The sequence below is a fragment of the Hylobates moloch genome, unplaced genomic scaffold (genome assembly GCF_009828535.3).
Source record: "Hylobates moloch isolate HMO894 unplaced genomic scaffold, HMol_V3 SCAFFOLD_1, whole genome shotgun sequence".
NCBI lineage: Eukaryota > Metazoa > Chordata > Mammalia > Primates > Hylobatidae > Hylobates > Hylobates moloch.
Genome location: NW_026652276.1, coordinates 8,076,409 through 8,097,824, shown reverse-complemented (window position 1 = coordinate 8,097,824; position 21,416 = coordinate 8,076,409). Strand labels below are relative to the sequence as shown.

Below are 21,416 nucleotides of genomic sequence, written 5' to 3'. Positions count from 1 at the left end.
TTATATCACCTATGATAGAGGGGTATCTATAAAATATGAAACATCAAGCTATAAATGGTTTTGTTTATTTTGATTATAAATATCTTTTATGAGATATGAAATAAATGTGTTTTTTGTGTCTATTAAAGAATATGGATGTATGAAAGTTTTTATACTTGTGGAAGGTTATATATATTAATGTATATATTTATGACTGTACGTGTAAAGCCAGCAGAATTCTCACAGAGGAACTGAGAACTCAAAGAAGGCTTTCCGGCAAAGAGCCTTGGATATGGCCCAACCACAAAAGTAAATTGTCATCAAAAGAGTGATGAACACTGCATATTGCTCCTTCCTTGTTTCAGATGCCAGGATGTGTCTGGGAAAAGCAGGCAGTTGGTTATATCTTGCTGGGAAACAGGATTCAGAGTCTGCGTCTTATCTGTCTAATGAGAAGGAAGCATTACTTGATGATGGAGTATGTGTTTGCGCATGTATGTGTTTGTGTATGTGCAGGTGTATTTGTGTGCAGTGTCCCAGACCCTACATAGGGGATTTTCTTAAGGTCTCCTGTAACAAAATCTCCTTGAGCCTATCAAGGGGAATTACATCCAGGGATGAAATTAAATACTTTAACAAGGATGGCAGATGGCCCCATCTCCAACCTCAGGGATCAAATTTCAACGTGAGATTTGCAGGGGACAAACTTCTAAACTATATCATTCTGCATGGTCATTCTTTTACATTCCAGCGTTCTAATGTGTGTGTGTTGATTAATGATGTGTAAATAATTCAGCGGAACATTGAAATAGTTTTAATGGGAAAAAGAGGAAGTCCCTAGTCTTTTTGAATTTTTGGTGAGTTCCAACGGAATTAATGACTGGTTTTAGGTGAAAAGAATTCAGGCTTCGTCTATACCATCCATGGCAGGTGCAGCTCTGGGGGTGGGATATGGTTACAGATAAATAAGAGATCTGTGCTTCCCCCATTGCTCTAAGATTCTGGCTATAGTCCAAGATCCAAATTCAAAGTTAGCTTTTGGTGGACAAGACTAAGGCCTCCCATTAAAATTATTTACTTCAAGTTTTTATTTTCAAAGTTTTCAAACATACACAAAGGAGAGACTCAGTGTAATGAGCACCCACTTATCCATTCTTAGGTTAAATAATTTTCACTATTTTGCTGTACTAATTCATCTATCCCTTTATTCTGTCTTTTTAAAGAAAACTTTTAAAAAGAAATTTGTGTCATTTTAAAAAGAAATTCTTGGCATGTCATTCTATCACTGAATACTTCATTTAATATAAAAAATAAGAAAAATTTGCTACTTAGCCACAATATCATTATCATATCTAAGACAATAAAAATTATTTAATATTATCTCATTTACAGTCCATAATAAAATTTCCCCTGATTGTCTCACACAACATCTTTCCATACAGATCAGTGGAATAGAATGGAGAATTCAGAAAATAAACCCATACATATACACCCTTGGCCAACTGACTAGGTGCCAAAGTTTGACAAGAGTGTCAAGATCATTCAAATGGGAAAGAATAGTCTCTTCAACAGAAGACCCACCCTGGGGTCCTTAAGCTCCAGCATCAGACTCCAAAACCATTTGCAGAGATCATCCAGCCAGCTCCCACCATGCCTCTGATGAATCCTTCACCGATGGATTCATCAGAGGCATGGCTGATGATGAATTCACTGATGAATCACCCCTGTGTGCATCCACAGGGGTCCTGCAAATATTTTCTCACAGTGTGTTGAGTGACTTTTCTTACAAATACTTCATTGTAGAATAAATATAGGGTTATAGCAAGGTTACAACAAATAGTTTAGAGACTTCTCATCTACCCTGTGTCCAGTTTCCACCATTGTTAAATCTCATGTTTCTATGGCACATCCATCACAACTCATTCACCGATATTGACACATAATGATGAGCTAAAAGCTAAAGTCTGTTTCCTTCAGATTTCATTAATTTTTACTTAATTTCCCTGTTCTTTTATGGGATCTCATTGATACCACCTGAAATGGGGTCATCATGTCTCCTTTGTCTCCTCCAGCCTGTGATTGTTTCTCAGACTCTCCTTGTTTTTAGTGACTTGGGCAGTTTCGAGCAGTCCTAGTCAGGTGTCCTGTAGAATGTTCCTCTAGAATGTCAGTGTGCGTTTTGCCTGATGTTTTCATCATTGTAAAACTGGGTTTACAGACTTTTGGTAGGAAGACACAGGGTCTTTTCTTGTTTTCTTGCGTGTGAATATTCAACTGTAGAAAAGCGGAACTTTTTCTCCTCTGCATTGCCTTTGTACTTTTGTAAAAACTTGGTTGTTCATACATCTGTGCACATATTTCTAGACTTTCTATTCTGTTCTGTTGATCTATTTGTGAAATATTTGATTACTATAGCTGTGTAATAATCTATAAATGAGGTAGTGTTACCTCCCTAATGTTTTTTTTTTTTTTCAAGTTGCTTTTGCTACTGGAGGTCTTCTACATTACCATATGCCTTTTAAAATAAGTTCATCAATTTGTACAAAAAGCCTGCTATGATTTTGACTAGGATTGTATTTTATTTATAGATCAACTGAGAAACAACATCTTAGCAATTTTGAGTTTTCCAATTCATTAACATATCTATTTATTTAGGTCCCTCATCAGTGTTCTGTAGTTTTCAGTGTACAGTCTTTCATATCCTTTGTCAGATATATCCCTAAGTATATCATGTTTTTGATGCTATTTAAGTGGTATTTTTAATCCAATTTTCAAGTGTTCATTGCTAGTATAGTTGACCCCTGAACAATGTGGGAATGAAGGGGACCAACCCATGTGCAGTAGAAAATCCGCATAGAACTTTTGATTCTCCAAAAACTTAACTACTAATAGCCAACTGTTTACCAAAAACCTTACCAATACCATAAAGTCAATTAACACATATTTTGTATGTTATTAGTATTATATCCTGTATTATGACAATACAGCTAGCTAGAGAAAAGTTATTAAAAAACATAACATATGAAAAATGCTCAACGTCACTAGTTATCAGCAAAATGAAAATGAAAACCACAATAAGATATCATCTCACACCAGTTAGAATGGCTGTTATTAAAAAGTCAAGAAACAATAGATGCTGGTGAGGCTGCTGAGAAGAGGGACCCCTTGTACCCTCTTGGTGGGAATGCAAATTAGTTCATCCCCTGTAGGAAGTAGTTTGGAGATTTTGCAAAGAACTTAAAACAGAACTGTCATTCGACCCAGCAATCCCATTACTAGATATATGTAAAAAAAAATCGTTTTACCAAGAAACACATGCACTGGTATGTTCATTGCAGCTCTATTCAGAATAGAAAAGACATGAAATCAACCTAGGTGCCTGTCAACAGTGGCTTAGATGAAGAAAATGTGGAACATGTACACCATGGAATATGCAGCCATAAAAAAAGAATGAAATCATGTCCTTTGTAACAACATGGATGCAGCTGGAGGTCATTATCCTAAGGGAATATATACAGGCAGAGAACACCAAATACCATGTGTTTTCACTTAGAGATGGGAGCTAAATACTGGGTACTCTTGGGCATAAAGATGGCAACAATAGACACTATGGACTCCTAAAGGGGAGAGGAAGGGGTGCAAGAGTTGCAAAACTACTGGGTTCTATGCTCAGTACTTGGGTGATGGGAGCAATCATACCCCAAACATCAGCATCACACAATATACTCAGGTAACCTGCACATGTACTCCTGAACCTAAAATAAAAGTTGAGTGTGTATAAGTGGAAGTGAATCATCATAAAGGTCTCCATCCTCATCATCTTCCATTGAGTGGGCTGTGGAGGAGGAGGAGGAGTAGATGTTGGTTTTGCTGTCTCAGGGTGGCAGAGGCAGAAGAGGTAGAGGATGTGGAAGGGGAGGCAGGAGAGGCAGGTGCCCTTGGTGTAACCTTACGGAAATACATCGTAATTACTGTCTGTTTTTTTCTCTTTGATGTATTTAAAAATGCTTTTATACAGTACTAATCCTTCTTTCCCATTTGCTTTAGTTTCAATGCTCATAAAGGTTCATGTCATAATAGAAGTCAATAGCAGTCTTAAATAATTGGAAGCTTTTCTATGAGTCTTGTATTGTCTAAGGCCAATTTTTTTTCTGGCACTGCTTCTTCTACATCTTCTTTGTCATCAAGTACTGATTGGAAAGCACTCATCTTCATCAGGTCCTCTATTAATTCCTTGAGTGTGGCATCTGTTGGCTCTTGAATTTCTCCAAGATTCATATTTTGAAATGCCTTATCCCCCACATTTTGTTGCTGTATCCATAATCCCTTTCATGACTTCCTTGATTGGCTCTGTCATAAATCCTGTGAAGTCATGTGCAACATCTGGTCACAGTTTTCTCCAGAAGAAATGTATTGTTTGGGGCTTGGTGGCTTTCACAGCTCTTTCTATAACAACAGTGGCATCTTCAATGGTGTAATCCTTCTGGACTTTCACGACATTCTCTATCCAGATTCTCTTCCATAGTATTGACAATCTTTTCCATAGAAAACTGTGTGTAATGAGTTCTAAAGTTCCTTAAGACACCTGATTGAGAGACTGAATTAGAGATGTTGGGTTTGGAAGCAGGTAGACCATTTTGACACCTTCAGTGTTGAACTTTTGGTTCTGGGTGGCTAGGGGATGGTCCAATATCAAAAGAACTTTAAAAGACAGTCCCTTACTGGCAATGCATTTTCTGCCTTCAGGGACAAAGCATTGATGGAACCATTCCAGAAAATGCGTTCTTATTGTCGAGTCCTTCTTTTTGTACAATCGTAAAACTGTCAGTGAGCGTTGATCTTTTCCTTTCAAGGCTCAAGGTTTGGCAGTTCTACCAATGAGGTCAGTCCTGAGTGTAAACTTGACTGCATTTACACAAAATGGTAGAGTTAGCCTATCCCTTCCTGCCTTACATTCTGGTGCTTGGTTTTCTTCCGTGCTAATAAATGTCTTTTGTGTCATCTTTTTTTTGTTTGTTTCTGTTTTTTCCAGAATAGGGCACTGTCATCTGTATTAAAACCCTGTTCAGGCAGATATCCTTTCTCCTCAATGCTTTTCTTCATGGCATCTGGGAACTCATCTGCCTCCTTTTGCTTGGCAGAGGCTGGTTCTCCTGTTGTCTTGACAATTTTAAAGCCAAACCTCTTTGTAAAACTAGCAAACTATTGTGGAAGTCAGTGTGGCGATTCCTCAGGGATCTAGAACTAGAAATACCATTTGACCCAGCCATCCCATTACTGGGTATATACCCAAAGGACTATAAATCATGCTGCTATAAAGACACACGCACACGTATGTTTATTGCGGCACTATTCACAATAGCAAAGACTTGGAACCAACCCAAATGTCCAACAATGATAGACTGGATTAAGAAAATGTGGCACATATACACCATGGAATACTATGCAGCCATAAAAATGATGAGTTCATGTCCTTTGTAGGGACATGGATGAAACTGGAAAACATCATTCTCAGTAAACTATCGCAAGGACAAAAAACCAAACACCGCATGTTCTCACTCATAGGTGGGAATTGAACAATGAGAACACTTGGACACAGGAAGGGGAACATCACACTCTGGTGACTGTTATGGGGTGGGGGGAGGGGGGAGGGACAGCATTAGGAGATATACCAAATGTTAAATGACGAGTTAATGGGTGCAGCACACCAACATGGCACATGGATACATATGTAACAAACCTGCACATTGTGCACATGTACCCTAAAACTTAAAGTATAATAATAATAAAAAAAAGAGAAAAAAAAGCTAGCAAACTATCCTTTGTTGCCATTAAATTCTCCAGTTTTAGATTCCTCACCTCTCTTTTGCTCTAAGTTGTCATATAATGACTTCAATTTTTCTCAAATCACATTGGCATTATAAATAAGCCTTTCTTATAGCAATCCTACACCCACATTAAAGCTGCGCTTTCAATATGAGACAAAAATGTATTTCACAAAAAAATGCAAGTTTTGGCTCCTGCTGGCACTGCTGCAGCAATGTCTTCATGAATCTTTTCTTTTCTTTTCTTTCTCTCTTTCTCTCTCTCGCTTTTCTTTTTCTCTTTCTTTCTTTTGCAGTGGTCCTTACCTATCTTCATTGATTTTGAAATGGCAGGCAATCATAGCGGCAGAGCTCAATCTATGGTACCTATCAAGTAATTCAAGTTTTTTTGGGTAATGTCATGATTTTTCTTTGCTTCTTGGGAGTACTTTCAGCATCATTAGTGGCACTTTATAGTCCCATGATGGTATTCAAGGTTTACAATATTACACTAAACTTGATGAAAAATACAGTAGAACCATGAGAGATCACTTTTTACTCTGACATGCAATTTACTGGAGAGAAGAAATGCTCAGAGAGTATAAGCATTATATCACATGCATTTAAGCCACACTTTAGCTCACTGCAATAGCAACAGGAGGTAGCAACAAAATTATTATAGTAGTGTAGTATGTACTAGAGGAAAGTGACTAAGCAAATGTCTAGTACCAGTTAGGGTGTCCTGGAGGGAGCCATCTTGTGCTTCTACAAGAATTATGCTCTGAGGTTGGCTGTTGAATCCCTCACTAAATGCTCCTCAGGGTGTTGCCTAACACACACCGCTGAGCTCACCCATAAAAATCTGCATGATGGAATTCAGCCCAATGCAATGAGAATTCCTATGGACTTCCTCTGTGCAAGGCAAAGCATGGGTGCTGTGGAAGGAGGATGAAAACAGGTAGAAGATGTAATCTCATCCTCAAGGGGTGCTCAGTAGAATGGAGGAAACAATACATAGATTCCTGAAGATGAGCACCAAAGCGGTTGGGGTGGGCCCGTAGCAGAGGCCTATATCTCTGTTCAGAATGCAGAACCAGAGTGGGCAGAGAGAGGCAGCTCATCAGAGTGCTTGGGCAAGCATAGGGACGGCGACTCACCACTGCAGACAGTGTATCTGAGGAAAGCCATTTAAAATAGGTGACAGTCACATTCCATCAAATTTCTGGAAGGGTCCATGGAGGCAGGGTTGTCAATCTCATTACAGCATTTCAGAGGCCTCAGAAGATTCAGAAATGAAAAAAGACAGGCAGCACTTGTGGCGCACGTGCGTCTCTGCAATGCGCAAGTGAGCTGTGTATTGCAGAGACACAGGTGAGCCACAATTTCCTCCCGGTTAGGAGGTCAATGCTAAGACCCTTGCTCTCTTTCTGTCGAACATGAGATGCCAACTTCTTTCTGGGCAGAGGACAAAATAAAATTTGTCTATAAACTTTGGCCAGGCACAGTGGCTCACGCCTGTAACTCCAGCACTTTGGGAGGCCGAGGTGGGCAGATTGCCTGAGCTCAGGAGTTCGAGACCAGCCTGGGCAACATGGTGAAACCCTGTCTCCACTAAAATACAAAAAATTAGCTGGGTGTGGCAGCATGTGCCTCTAATCCCAGCTACTGAGGTTGAGGCAGGAGAATTGTTTGAACCCAGGAGGCGGAGGTTGCAGTGAGCCTAGATCGCACCACTGCACTCCAGCCTGGATGACAGAGCGAGACTCCATCTCAAAAAAAAAAAAAAAATGCAAATTTTTCTTTGTGACAAATTCCAAAATTATTAGCTTCATTCAAATTTACTTTCCTTTTTATCTTTCAATGTCGTCAAGGCCAAAAGCATTGCTTAATAATTTTGTTTCTAAACTCATATTGCAGCATGGGGCATGATCTGTCCCCAAGGCAAAGATGATGAGTTACTCTTTTCTTGAAAACATACAAGCAGGTATCTCAGCAAAGGCTACTCATGTATTATTTTGAGTAAATCATTGGCAGTGAATGTGAATTTTTTTTAAATGAATGAATGAGTACACGCCTTCTTTTGAGGGCAGGTTCTATCTGTACTTCTTCCACCTACTATATTATAGGAGCTTAGAATCCCAGCTGCTGGCTCTGGGCTGAAGTTCTCTGATGGCTTGTGCAGGGTGGACCGGCCTCCTTGCCCTATATGTGTGTCTACTGCTGACCTGTGGCTTTGCCAAGGCAGGGAAGCTGCTGGTAGTGCCCACGGATGGGAGCCACTGGTTCACCATGCAGTCGGTGGTGGAGAAACTCATCCTCAGGGGGCATGAGGTGGTCGTAGTCATGCCAGAGGTGAGTTGGCAACTGGGAAGATCACTGAATTGCACAGTGAAGACTTACTCAACCTCGTACACTCTGGAGGATCAGGACCGGGAATTCATGGTTTTTGCCGATGCTCAGTGGGCGGCACCACTGTGAAGTGCATTTTCTCTATTAACAAGTTCATCCAATGGTATTTTTGACTTATTTTTTTCAAATTGCAGGAGTTTGTTTAAGGACAAAAAATTAGTAGAATACTTAAGGAAGAGTTCTTTTGATGCAGTGTTTCTCGATCCTTTTGATGCCTGTGGCTTAATTGTTGCCAAATATTTCTCCCTCCCCTCTGTGGTCTTCACCAGGGGAATATTTTGCCACTATCTTGAAGAAGGTGCACAGTGCCCTGCTCCTCTTTCCTGTGTCCCCAGACTTCTCTTAGGGTTCTCAGATGCCATGACTTTCAAGGAAAGAGTATGGAACCACATCGTGCACTTGGAGGAATATTTATTTTGCCCCCATTTTTTCAAAAATGTCTTAGAAATAGCCTCTGAAATTCTCCAAACCCCTGTCACGGCATATGATCTCTACAGTCACACATCAATTTGGTTGTTGCGAACTGACTTTGTTTTGGACTATCCCAAACCTGTGATGCCCAACATGATCTTCATTGGTGGTATTAACTGCCATCAGGGAAAGCCATTGCCTATGGTAAGTTATCTCCCCTTTAGCACAGTAAGAATAATCTGGCTTTGGAAATTAAAAGATTTCTTACTGAACTATAATTTATCATTTACATTTGTCCCATTTGGAATTTCTTTCTGGTTTAAGGAATTCTTTTGTACCAATTCACTTAATTGTTGGGTAGCAAATTGTATAAAGCAGCTCTTGTTGATATGTAAGTGTATAAAATTGATATAATTGTAGATCATATCTAGACTGCAATCTAAATGCTATTTTTGGAAAAATACAAAAAACCACAGTAAGAAATGAAACTTCCCTTTTTTTGCTAATTCGGTACTACCCCCAGAGGAAAATATTCTTAGCAGTTTTGTGTGAATTGTTTTCAATTTTTTTGAAATTATACTATGTATATGCATATATTTAGGGTAAATTATCACTTCTATTTTATTAATATAAAATCTAATATGCTGGCTATTTTTTATGTTAGATTTTTCTCTTGTCAATAAGTTAAAGATATCTTTACAGGTCAATGCATACAGATTTGACACTTTCTTTTAATAATTGCATGATAGTCTTTACTTTGGATGCAATGTAGTTTTCCAACCAATTAATATTGATAGAGATTTAAGTGTTTTCCATTTTTGGGGTTTATGAACAATAATAAGAATTCTTATATACTTTCTTTACATTATATATATTTTCATATTTTTGCTTTTATCTCAGTAGGGTATCATCCTATGAGTTTGGTTCTTGATTTTCATTAAATAAGTGAGATTGGCATCCTTTTGCTATTACATCTTCCTACTCAAGAATATGAATCCCTCATTATTTATTTGGATTTTGTTTTATGTCCATAAATAAACTTTTGCACTTTATAAAAATATTTTATCTTTCTTATTAACCTTTATTCCTCTGCATTTCATTATTTTTGAAACCATTATGTGCAAGGCAATTTTCCCATTTCTCTTTTGAATTAACTGTGCATAATTAATGTACTGCTTTGAGTTTTACACATTTATCTTGTATGTAGTCATATTACTAACCTCTCGTATTAGTATGTAAGGTGTATTAAGTATGCAATATCATCTGCAAATTATTCCCTCCCTGGTATTTATACTTCTTATTTTGGTGGAGCATATAGTTCCAAAACATTATTAATATTGTTGGTCTAGCCAGCTTAAATTAGGATTCGGTCACTTGCAATTGAAAGTCTTGACAAATACAAGAGTAAGATTCTTGGCAAATGCATAGTTGCTAAATCCAGGTGAAACACCTGGTGTCTCATCTAAGTATATTATTTTATTAGGGATGGAGTATACATTTTTATCTATTGTTCTGGCTTCTTACAAAGTGCAGTAGACTTTGTAACACAGTCACATTCTCTCTCATATTGGCAGATGTTTGGTGAAAGAGTGACTGTTCAACCAACTCATGGGAAAATGCAACCATGCTCTTTCTATAAAGCAGGGAGACTACAGTTGTAGGCCTTTCAAATGAAACATGACTTTCAGCTCTTGGCAAGACCAGGCAAGGAGATGCAAGCTGTAGGACGCTAAGAGGATAGACTTGTCAAAGTGTCTCTCCCCCGTTTACCCTCCATCAATTACAGCACCAGACACCACTCAGGTATTGCCTGCAGCCTCACCCTCTAGCCAAGCATGTGGCCTGCCACTTTCTGAACCCATGCTGAGTTTGCTGTGGCTCAAAGTGTCACCCAAAGGGATTTAGAGATATAGAAATCTATATATGATTCTATACCACCTATAATGGTATATGATAGATCTATAAAATGTGAAACACTGAACCATAGATAGTTTTACATATTTTGGTTATTTGTATATCTTCAATGGTATATAAAATATATGCATTTATATACCTTTAAGGAATATATATATGATAGGATTTATAGATGTGGAAGGTTATGTATTAATGTATATATTTATAAATATAAAATAAATATAATTATCAAAGAAGAATTCAGATCATAAAGAGTGCCCTTTGGCAAAGAGCCCTGGATATGGCTCAACCACAAAAGTAAGTTGTCACAGAAAAATTTATGGACACTGTATACTGTTCCTTTCTTGTTTCATATGGGCAGAGTGTGTCTTGGAAAAGTATACAGTTTTTTGTACCTTGTTGGACAACAGGATTCATAGTCTGCATTTCATCTGTCTGATGAAAAGAAAGCATTGCTTGATGATACAGTGTGTGTGTATATGGTGTTTGTGCATGTATGAGTCTCTATGTGCAGGTGTGTTTGTGTGCAATGTCTTAAGCTCTACACAGGAGATTTTTTTTCTGAAAGGTTTCCTATAACAAAATCTTATTGAGTCTATCCAGGGGAATTACATCCAGGGATGTAATTAAATACTTTAACAAGGATGGTAGATCATCATTCAGGAGAACATTAAAATGGTTTTGTTTTGTATTTTTAGTAGAGTTGGGGTTTCACCATGTTGGCCAGGCTGGTCTCTGACTCCTGACCTCAAGTGATCCGCCCACCTCGGCCTTTCAAAGTATTGAGATTACAGGCATGAGCCACCACACCCGGACTTAAAATGGTTTTAATGAGAAAAAAAGAAAATCACTTCCACTTTTCTTGACTTTTTGGTGAATTACAGCAGGATTGATGGTTGAATCCAGTTATAAAGAATTCGAGCTTAATCTACACCATCTAGGGCCAGTGCAGCTCTGGAGAACTGGGGCTGGGATGTGGTTACAGCAAGAAAAGATCTATGCTTTCCCCATTGCTCTTGCATTCTGTTTTTGATCCAAATTCAAATTTACCTGTTACTGGGCAAGCCCAAGCCCTCCCTCCAAGATTATTTATTTCAACTTTTTATTATCAAAGTTTTCAAACATATACCAAGGAGAAGCTATAGCATAATGTGTACCCATATAGCCATTCTTAGGTTAAATAATTTTCAATATTTTGCTGTACTGCTTCGTCTTTCTCCGTTTTTTCTTTCATTTTAAAGAAAAATTTTGACTTTTTGTTTTAATGTTGTCTCATCACGAGATACTCCACTAAATATAAAAAATAAGGAAAATTTGTTTCATAGACACAATACCTAAGACAATCAATAATTCTTTAATATTATCTCATTTTCAATCCATAATTAAATTTATCCTGATTGTCTCAAAAAGGTCTTTTACATGTAGATCAATGGAATAGAATTTAAAGTCCAGAAATAATCCTGTACATCCTTTGCCTTGATTTTTGCCATGGTGCCAAGACCATTGAAATGGCAAAGAATAATGTCTTCAACAGAGGGCTCTGGGACAACTGCATATCCAAGTCCAAGAGAATGAAGTTGCACCCTTACCTTGTATCATATACAAAAATTAACTTGAAATGGATCAAAGACCTAAATAGAAAATCTAAAACTGTAAAACTCTTAGAAGAAAACATTAGGAAAATATTCATGACCTTGGATTTGGAAATGGTTTCTGAGATTTTTTTTTCTTGTACCAAAAGTACAAGAAACTAAAACAAGAAAAAGAAGAGATAAATCTGACTTTATCAAAATGTTTTTATATAAAAACTTCTGTATATCAAAGGACACTATCAAGAGAATGAAAAGACAACTCATGTGGGCGCCCTTATTAAGGTGTGCAGATAAACACGCACATTCTTGACATGGAGGCTCTCCCATGAAACATCCTATTTTTTCCTTTCCTATGAAACTTTCTGAACAGGTGAGCCCAGGTGGAGCCTCCACCTACGTTAGAACCTAAGCTTTCTGTGGCTTTCTGAACTCCCTGGTTTCAGAAGTTAAGTGTGGATTACTGCTGCTTTCCTTGACTGTCTCTCTCTCTCTCCTTCAATCTATCTTGATAATGTGATATCAAACATGATACACTACCTCTTTGGCCCACTCAGGATATTCTGTTGGTGCCCTCTGGCCTGCACCCTCCCACCGGCTATGAAGGTCAACCATAATCTCACCTTCCCTAGCCTCACTGGCTTTATTTTATGCAACATTCCAACTCTCCTCTTTCCACCTCCCCTGTTACTTTTCCCTCCCTATTTTATTCCTCTTTTCTATCTCCTTCCCCACCTATGTCTTTCCTTTCTGTCACTTTTTCTGCATGATTCCTGCCCCAGAGGGGTCAACAAGAAAGGGCATCCCACTGGCTGACTCATGCAGGGAAGCTGTCAGTAATTAATTAGCAAGGCAGGGAAGTTGTACCCCAAGTCTTTGTTTCAACACTAGAGGACTTTAGGAGGTGGTTCAATTTAGTGTTTGAGCACGCGGACCCTGGAGTCATCCAAGCCTGATTTCATAAGTACTTCAGCTGTGACACTTGCATAAACTTGTGTAAAAACTCAGCGTTATCTAGATTAAATATGATAATACATGCAGATGACTGGCATGTGGCTATGAATCAACAATATCCGTAATTCGGTGCGTGATATGCATTTTCCAGCACAATTATTTCCAACCTCCACAAGATTAATGATCTTAACCATGCAATCAGACTCTCTTCAAAACAACATGGTGAGATATCAATATTGTCTTCTTGATGCAAGTTTCCCTTGAATGATTTAAACTTCAGATGAGTGGACTGTTTCCTTAGGGAGAATTTGCAAATGAAATGTAAGAAAAGCTAACATATATTGGAGGCTTACCATGTACCAGATGCTACCCTAAGTATTTACATGGAAGCTGGCATTATTGGCAGACCTATTTTTCAGATGATGAAACTGAGGCACAGAGCGGTTGAGTGACTTGCCCAAGGTTATGCCTCAAGTAAGTGGGGGAGCCAGAATTCAAGCCCATACATTCTTTGTAAAAAAAAAAAAAAAAAAAAAAAAAAAAGGAAAGAAAGAAAGGCTGAGTGTGGTGGCTCACACATGTAATCACAGCACTTTAGGAGGCCGAGGCAGGAAGATCACTTAAGCCCAGGAGTTTGAGACCAGCCTGGACAACATAGGGAGACACTGTCTCTACAAAAAATGTTTTAAAAATTAGCTGGGCATGGTGGCACATGCCTGTGGTCCCAGCTACTCAGGAGGCTGAGGTGGGAGGATCGTCTGTAAACCCAGGAGGTTAAGGCTGCAGTGAGCCATGACTATTTCACTCCACTCCAGCCTGGGTGATAGACTAAGACCTTGTCTTAAAATAAATAAATCAATAAATACATAAATAAATAAAATTTAAAAATTGATATGTAATTCATGTATCGTAAAATTCAGTGGTTTTCTGTGTGCTCCCAGATACAATCAACCATCACCAATATCTAATTCCAGATCATTTTCCTCACTCCAAAAAGAAACCCCATGCCCACTGGCAGTCACTCCTTATTTCTCCCCCTTCTTCTACCCCTCAGCACTAATTTACTTTCTGTCTGTATGGATTTGCCTATTCTGGGCATTTCATGCAAATGGAAGCCTTTATGACTGGCTTCTTTCACTTAGTTTTGTGGCTTATCCATGTTGTAGCATGAATCAGTATTTCATTCCTTTACATGGCTGAATATTTCATTGTATGGATTTACCACATTTTTTTAATCCATTCATCAGTTGGTGGACATTTGGGTTGTTTCCCATTTTCAGCCATGAACAATAGTGTTGCTGTGAACATTTGTATATGATAAACCCTGATGTTCTAATTTTCGAGCCCACATGTCTAACCTCTATACCTGACTGCCTCCCTGTGTTGACAGGAAACTTCTTGGGAAATGTCCTATCTCCATCCTTTTGGGAATGTCACATGGAGTGAAATGTGCCTAGAGAGGGTTTGACTTACATCACATGGTCTCTAATCCCTCAGCAAACATGAGTTCGTCTTGTTTTTGTTGGTATTACAGAATAACATGCAGCTGGCTCTTTTTTAAAAAATTTAATATTAAATGTCCTTCATTGAACAAATATCTGTTGAGAGTCTTTGTGTGACTGGGATATGGCCATAATCAAATGAACATGGCTTTGCCATTCTAATGGAGAGGAAGGCATTGATTAGCTACAAACTGTGAAACATACTTTGAAAGAAAAGTAAAGGATGCAAAGAGAGCTGATCATAGGGGGCCTTGCAGGATGAGGAGTGGCAATCTTGGGGGAAGTTGGGGGGGATGGTGTGCCAAGCAGGGAAGATGGCAGGTGCAGCATGAAGCCAAATGTTTGGAATCACAGTATGCTCCTTCCCTTCATCCCTGTGTTCCAGGGTCTCTTTACTTCATAAACATGGGCAAGTGGAAATCCTACTTTATGTCTCTTCTGTATAATCCCTTTGTCATGGCTTACTTAGTGGCCTGTGCCCCTCCCCACTGCTCCTGGAACCACAGCCCACATTGTTACAAGCCCCTGAAGGAAGTTATAAACACCTTATTTTCTACTAGGACAGGTGCCCCTGGAACTGTCTGGCTGGGCAAGCCATACTTACCCGCACTTCCCTATCCCATCTGTGGGTGATTCAGACTTGACTATTGTTATCACACTAAACTAAACTGGGGCTCACTCACCCAGCGCAGTAAGGCCAAACATCCACACTGAGATTTGCAATGGGAGAAAGGAAGGCATTTATGTGCAGGGCACCAAGCAAGGAGTGTTAGGAGGCTTATACTTAAGACCCAATCTCTCTGATGGCTTGCAAGTAAAGGTTTTTAAGGGCAAGGATACATTTTAGGAAAACAGAAGTTACAAGAAGAAATCGCAAATCAATACACAGAGGTTACACATTGGTTTGGTCATGAGAAGTGAGGGCTTGCAGGTCAAAGATTTTCTGATTTGCAATTAGCTAAGGAAGAGAAGCTTGGTTTAAAATTTGGGGTTAGCAGAAAAGAATGTTAACTCTTGCTCATGAGTGTGACTTCCTCCAGGAACAAAGAATGGCTATCAGAGTTCAGTCCTTAGTTCCCCTTATCTGAGGTCTGCCTGCCAATGAATCCATTTGATGGGAGTCCAAGTTTCTGAAAAACAGCTCAGGGACATATGTTAAGAAGTGATCTGTAGGGAACCGAACATCTCTGGATTCTAACTTCCTTGGCTATTGTTTTAGGCTACTATTACCTTCTTGCTTATCAAGTGCCTTATTTATTTCTCAGGGCCAGGTAGGTGCCTGGAATTTCCTTCGAAAGAACCCAAGATTTTCCTTTATTTCCATGCTTGGAGGAACCCACAGGCCCCTAAAAGGGATTCCTGCTTCATCTCACCATTTTGGACCTGCCTCAAGATCTGGGCCCAGAGCATTCTGACTTTTGCAGCCCCACCCCACAGCCTATCAAATAGATTAAATTGCTCCTGCATCCCATGTCACATATGTCTATGTAACTTGGTGAGCTAATCTGTAGTGGATTCATTGACATGTAGTTACGTTTTTATAGCCATTTCGTAAAATATTCATAAATTCAATTTTTGCCATTTTAGTATTCTAGATTCAGCGAATTTCTTTTTTTAAGTCTCAAACATTTTGCAGGTCCTTTGAAATCTTGCAGGTGGGTCCTGGCTCCATTACTTATGGGTCGTAGGTCATACAAAGGTCTGAAAGAGTGAGCACCTTAGAAGCAAACCTCTCCATAGGGTCCACGTTTCCAGACCTTCTTATTCCCAACATGAAATTACCTTCACGCACATCTTTGGGTCTCTCCTCTATTCAAAATGCCAGCTATCCTCCATTTACTTTTTGGGAAATCTGCTTTGGCCAACAGAGATTTGTTTTACCTTTGGATCTACTTCTTTCACACCACTGGAATATGTCACAAGCCTGAGTCATTCAGCCTGCAACAATCCCTGAGAAAAAAAAATCGGTCTTTGCCTGGACACTCAGGTGATACCTGAGGACACCTTGACTCCCACAGCACCAACCAGGGCAGGCCTGGGTCTCCAGCGGAGCTACTCTTTAGGGATCGTCATTATGACAAATAGACATGCCCAATTCCTCTGGCTAGTGTCCAGTGCAGACACACACACACACACACACACACACACACACACACACACACACACACACACACCATTGTTAGTACAGTCAAAGCTCACAGGAGAAAGAAAAATGTTTTCTAATACCTTCTTAATTTGCAAGAAGGTGTTAGGAATTCAAGAGATGGTATGCATAGTGATGTTAGTTTCATTTCTTCAGCTCCTTCCTCCAACTGATGTTCTGTAGGGACTTCTGGGACTAAGAACAGGACCCACATATGAGCAACAGGATTTTCAGAGCAAGGCTGTGGTTGGAAGGGCTCAGATCAACATCCACAGCAGAGTGGAGGTCTAGTATAAAGAATGTGAGGTTTGTAGCATCTCTTGATCCTGGTATTCCTACATGCTTGCTTAAGCCATTCTTCCTCTAGATGAACTGTCCTTTGAAGGAAACCTGCCTAATGTCTGCCTGCTCAAGAAGGTGGGCCTGAGCTCTGTTCACTTTGCAACCTTCCTGGAGTCTTATTGCTATCTAGATGAACTCAAAGCAAGATGCTGCCGCCCCCATGACTTTGATCATTATAAGCTGGCAATCCTCTTGGGAGGTTGCTCCTAGCTTGAACTGAGCTGAGTCTTTGCATGCCTTGAACAATGAATTTGCATCCTGGTTATGTTCCCCATGGGGGTCAGCCCTGTCCTTGGAGTGGCCCCTCTAATCATGTTGCTCAGGCTTCTTCTCCCTTCCTGGGCTCCAGAACACCTCCAGTGCCAAACTTGTGGGTGAGAACAGGAACTCGCGTGCCAGCCAGGTATGCGTGACTAGCTCTGGGCAAGTCTGTTCTAGTAATTCAAGGTACCACCTCTCACTGGGACAGCCTAGTTTCTACACAGGTCTTGCTCTGGGACCGCCCTCAGCATTGTGTGATTAGCAGGCAGGGCCAGTGTGACCCTCCCTTTCTGGGCCTCAGTTGAGAAACCTGAAGCTCAGGAGAGGAGTCACTCCCCTGGCAGATGGGTGGCTGGGGCGGAAGCAGATACCAGGCTTTCTGACTCCTGCTCTAGGATTCTCACCACGTACTGACTAGACTTACACTTCTCAAATCTTAATTTCCTAAAGGCAAGTAACAGTTTGAATGTTGTTATATTGTGATGTAAAATAAGAAATATATATGTTTGTCTTTGTTTCCTGGCCAGAGCTCCTGAAACCGTAAGTGGTGGGAGCGATAAACGTGAACAAAGAATCTTTTGTTATTCAAAACAGATCCCTTTCGATCACATCTAAGTTTATGTAAAGGAGATGTAAAGTCTCTAATGATGAGGGCTAGTTGCCAGGGAACAACCCTTGCGATTAGAGGGATGAAAGGAGAGAGAGATTGAAGATTGATTTGATCACCAGTGGGCAACAATCTAATCAGTCATGCCTACTACGTACGGAAGCCTACATAAAAACTCAAAAGGGCAGGGTTCAGAGAGCTTTCAAGTTGCTGAAGGTGTGGAGGGTGGGGCACCCAGAGATGGCAGATGAGGCTCCATGGCCCTACCCCCATATCTTGTTCTTTGTACTTTTTCCTCTGGCTATTCATCTGTGTTGTTTGCAATATCCTTTGTAATAAACCAAACCTAGTAAGTAAACTGTTTTCTTCAGTTCTATGAGCCATTCTAGCAAATGATTGACTCCAAGAAAGAGGGTGTGTGAACCTCTGATTTTTGCCAAGTCAGACAGAAGTTGTGGGTAACCTGGGGACCTACTACTTGGAACTGGTGTCTGAAGTGGGGGCAGTCTTGTAGGACTGAGCCCTTAACCTGTGGGGTCCATGCTAACTCAGAATTCAATTCAGAATGGAATTGAATTGTAGGATACCAGGCTGGTGTTAGAGAATAGGTCCGTGTGAAAGAAAAATTCCCACACATCATGGACATAACAGACAACGTCAATCATGAGGAATCCAGCAAGTTCGGGATACAGAATTGGCAGGGGGTCCTCAGGGGTCTCTCCAAGTCATCTTCAAAGTGTTGCTATAACTTTTCAGAGAGGGAGAAGCAGACTTGTGGAGCTGAAGAGAAACACCCAGAAGCTCAGGTGAAAGCTGACATGGCCGTAGTTGGTTCATATTAACTGTGTGCTTAAAAAGGTTAAATATTAATTTGGGTTCTTACATATTAAAGGGCAGAATTTAGAGCAAGGGAGAGATAGACAGGACCTGCCAAAAGCAGTGGTTAGTTTAGGGAAAATAGCTAGGAGCCCTGTGATTTGGAGGGTGAAAACTCTTTATTACTGTTGTTACTTTAACTCTTTCCAGGATGGCCTGCCTCCTTCGCGCATTTCAGAGAATTTCTGCAGGGATTTTCTTCTTAGCACTTTGGGGCATGGTTGTAGGTGACAAGCTGCTGGTGGTCCCTCAGGATGGAAGCCACTGGCTTAGTATGAAGGATATAGTTGAGGTTCTCAGTGACCGGGGTCATGAGATTGTAGTGGTGGTGCCTGAAGTTAATTTGCTTTTGAAAGAATCCAAATACTACACAAGAAAAATCCATCCAGTGCCGTATGACCAAGAAGAGCTGAAGAACCGTTACCAATCATTTGGAAACAATCACTTTGCTGAGCGATCATTCCTGACTGCTCCTCAGACAGAGTACAGGAATAACATGATCGTTATTGGCCTGTACTTCATCAACTGCCAGAGCCTCCTGCAGGACAGGGACACCCTGAACTTCCTCAAGGAGAGCAAGTTCGATGCTCTTTTCACAGACCCAGCCTTACCCTGTGGGGTGATCCTGGCTGAGTATTTGGGCCTACCGTCCGTGTACCTCTTCAGGGGTTTTCCGTGTTCCCTGGAGCATACATTCAGCAGAAGCCCAGACCCTGTTTCCTACATTCCCAGGTGCTACACAAAGTTTTCAGACTACATGACTTTTTCCCAACGAGTGGCCAACTTCCTTGTTAAATTGTTGGAGCCCTATCTATTCTATTGTCTGTTTTCAAAGTATGAAGAACTCGCATCAGCTGTCCTCAAGAGAGATGTGGATATAATCACCTTGTATCAGAAGGTCTCTATTTGGCTGTTAAGATATGACTTTGTACTTGAGTATCCTAGGCCGGTCATGCCAAACATGGTCTTCATTGGAGGTACCAACTGTAAGAAGAGGAAAGACTTGTCTCAGGTTGGTGGGTTTATTTCTTTTGGACTGCCTTGTTTCTTCCAGGCTCTGTCCTCCCTCACTCATTTGGCTCCTTGAGCCCACTGTCCCTTGGAGGATTTCCTGGAGAAACGGTGGGGGGAAAGTGATACCTGGCTGGGAGCAACGGGAACACATAGGAGACCTGAGGCTGAAGTAATACAGAGGCATTTGGATGAAGACAGGGCTCATGCTTGGCAAGAGTAGGAGATTTGCTTAGTTAGATAATCTGGGAAGTCACATAATCATTGAATGAGCCTTAGAAATGTCCTAGTTCAAACAGAGGTGAAGGCTTGACTAAGGGAACAGGTCCAGGTTAAAATCCATTTTCCCAACTCTGTCCCACGCTTTGTCTCTGGACCTTCAGCCAGGGACCAGCAAGCTGCAGCCTGTGAGCCCAGTCTGCTCAAAGGCCTGTTTTTGTTTTTGTTTTTTCCTTTTATATTGAGACCTGTTTCTCTATGGCCCAGAGCTAAGAATGGTTTTTATAGTTTTAAAACAATTTAATAATGAAGAATATGTGCCACAGATGTATTTGGTCTGCAAAACTTACACATGTACTGCCTGGCCTTTTCAGCAAAAGGAGGATGGCCTCTGACCTAAGGCAAGTGTTTACAGATGCCCTCCTGACATGTAGGAAAAGGGCCCAGAGTTACTTCGGAAAATAAAAATCTGTGAGTTTTAAATTTTAATTTAATTATTTACACCTTTGAAGGGCTTCAGGCAACTCCCTCTATCTTTTATGCCAGAATTTTCTTTTCCAGTTCCTTTTTTATCAGAGGGAAAGCCTCAAACAGGTCCCAAAGACCCTTACCTTTCTTCTTTACACCTGCTAATTTCTCTGTTAACAAGTTGAAGAGTTGGCAGGAGCCACTGCGAAAAGGCAAGGGTGAGGGGATGGGGATAACTGAACTGGTTCCAGGGAGTCTGGGGCATGAAATAAAAACTTAGAATGTCAGGATTCTTTTTATTGGGACATAATATAGTTGTACACATTTGGGGGGTTCATGTGATATTTTGATACATGTATGCAATGTGCGATGATCAAATCAGGGTAATTGAGATATCTATCACCTTGAACATTTATTCCTTCCTTATGTTGGGAATATTCCCATTCTTCATTTCTAGCTATTTTGAACTGCAGAATACATTCTTGTTAACTATAGTCACCCTACTGTCCTATCGCACTTTGGACTTACTCATGCTAACGGTATTTTTGTGCCCGTTAACCAACCCTTTTCTTTTCTTTTCTTTTTTTCTTTTTCTTTTTTTCCTTTTTTTTTGAGACAGAGTCTCACTCTGTCATCAGGCTGGAGTGCAGTGGCGCGATCTCGGCCCACTGCAACCTCCACTTCCCGGGTTCAAGCAATTCTCCTGCCTCAGCCTCCTGAGTAGCTGGGACTATGGGTGTGCGCCACCATGCCCAGCTAATTTTTGTATTTTTAGTAGAGGTGGGGTTTCACCATGTTGGCCAGGATGGTCTTGATCTCTTGACCTCATGATCCGCCCGCTGCAGCCTCCCAAAGTGCTGGGATTACAGGCGTGAGCTACCTCGCCCGGCCTTCTTCTTCTTTTTTTTTTTTTTTGATCTACATTCT

General features: G+C 40.3%; 3 protein-coding genes across 3 annotated transcripts in view; 2 read left to right on the top strand and 1 right to left on the bottom strand.

Annotated features, from left to right (window-relative positions):
• Nucleotides 1–21,416, bottom strand: part of LOC116809379 (dnaJ homolog subfamily B member 3) — a 70,304-nt gene that overhangs the window by 11,167 nt on the left and 37,721 nt on the right. The window contains 1 exon segment of the mRNA XM_058437344.1: nucleotides 19,677–19,775. The gene's annotated coding sequence lies outside the window, so the exon portion shown is untranslated.
• On the top strand, nucleotides 7,953–8,881 carry LOC116810047 (UDP-glucuronosyltransferase 1A7-like). Its single transcript, XM_058437057.1, is given in 2 exon segments — nucleotides 7,953–8,838; nucleotides 8,841–8,881. Coding segments are annotated over 2 exon segments (927 nt in total).
• The window catches only part of LOC116810041 (UDP-glucuronosyltransferase 1A1), a 53,854-nt gene continuing 51,265 nt past the window's right edge, over nucleotides 18,828–21,416 (top strand). Inside the window, exon 1 of the mRNA XM_032753697.1 lies at nucleotides 18,828–19,803. Coding sequence (XP_032609588.1) covers nucleotides 18,943–19,803 — 861 coding nt within the window. The 5' untranslated portion in view covers nucleotides 18,828–18,942. The remainder of the gene's footprint in view (nucleotides 19,804–21,416) is intronic.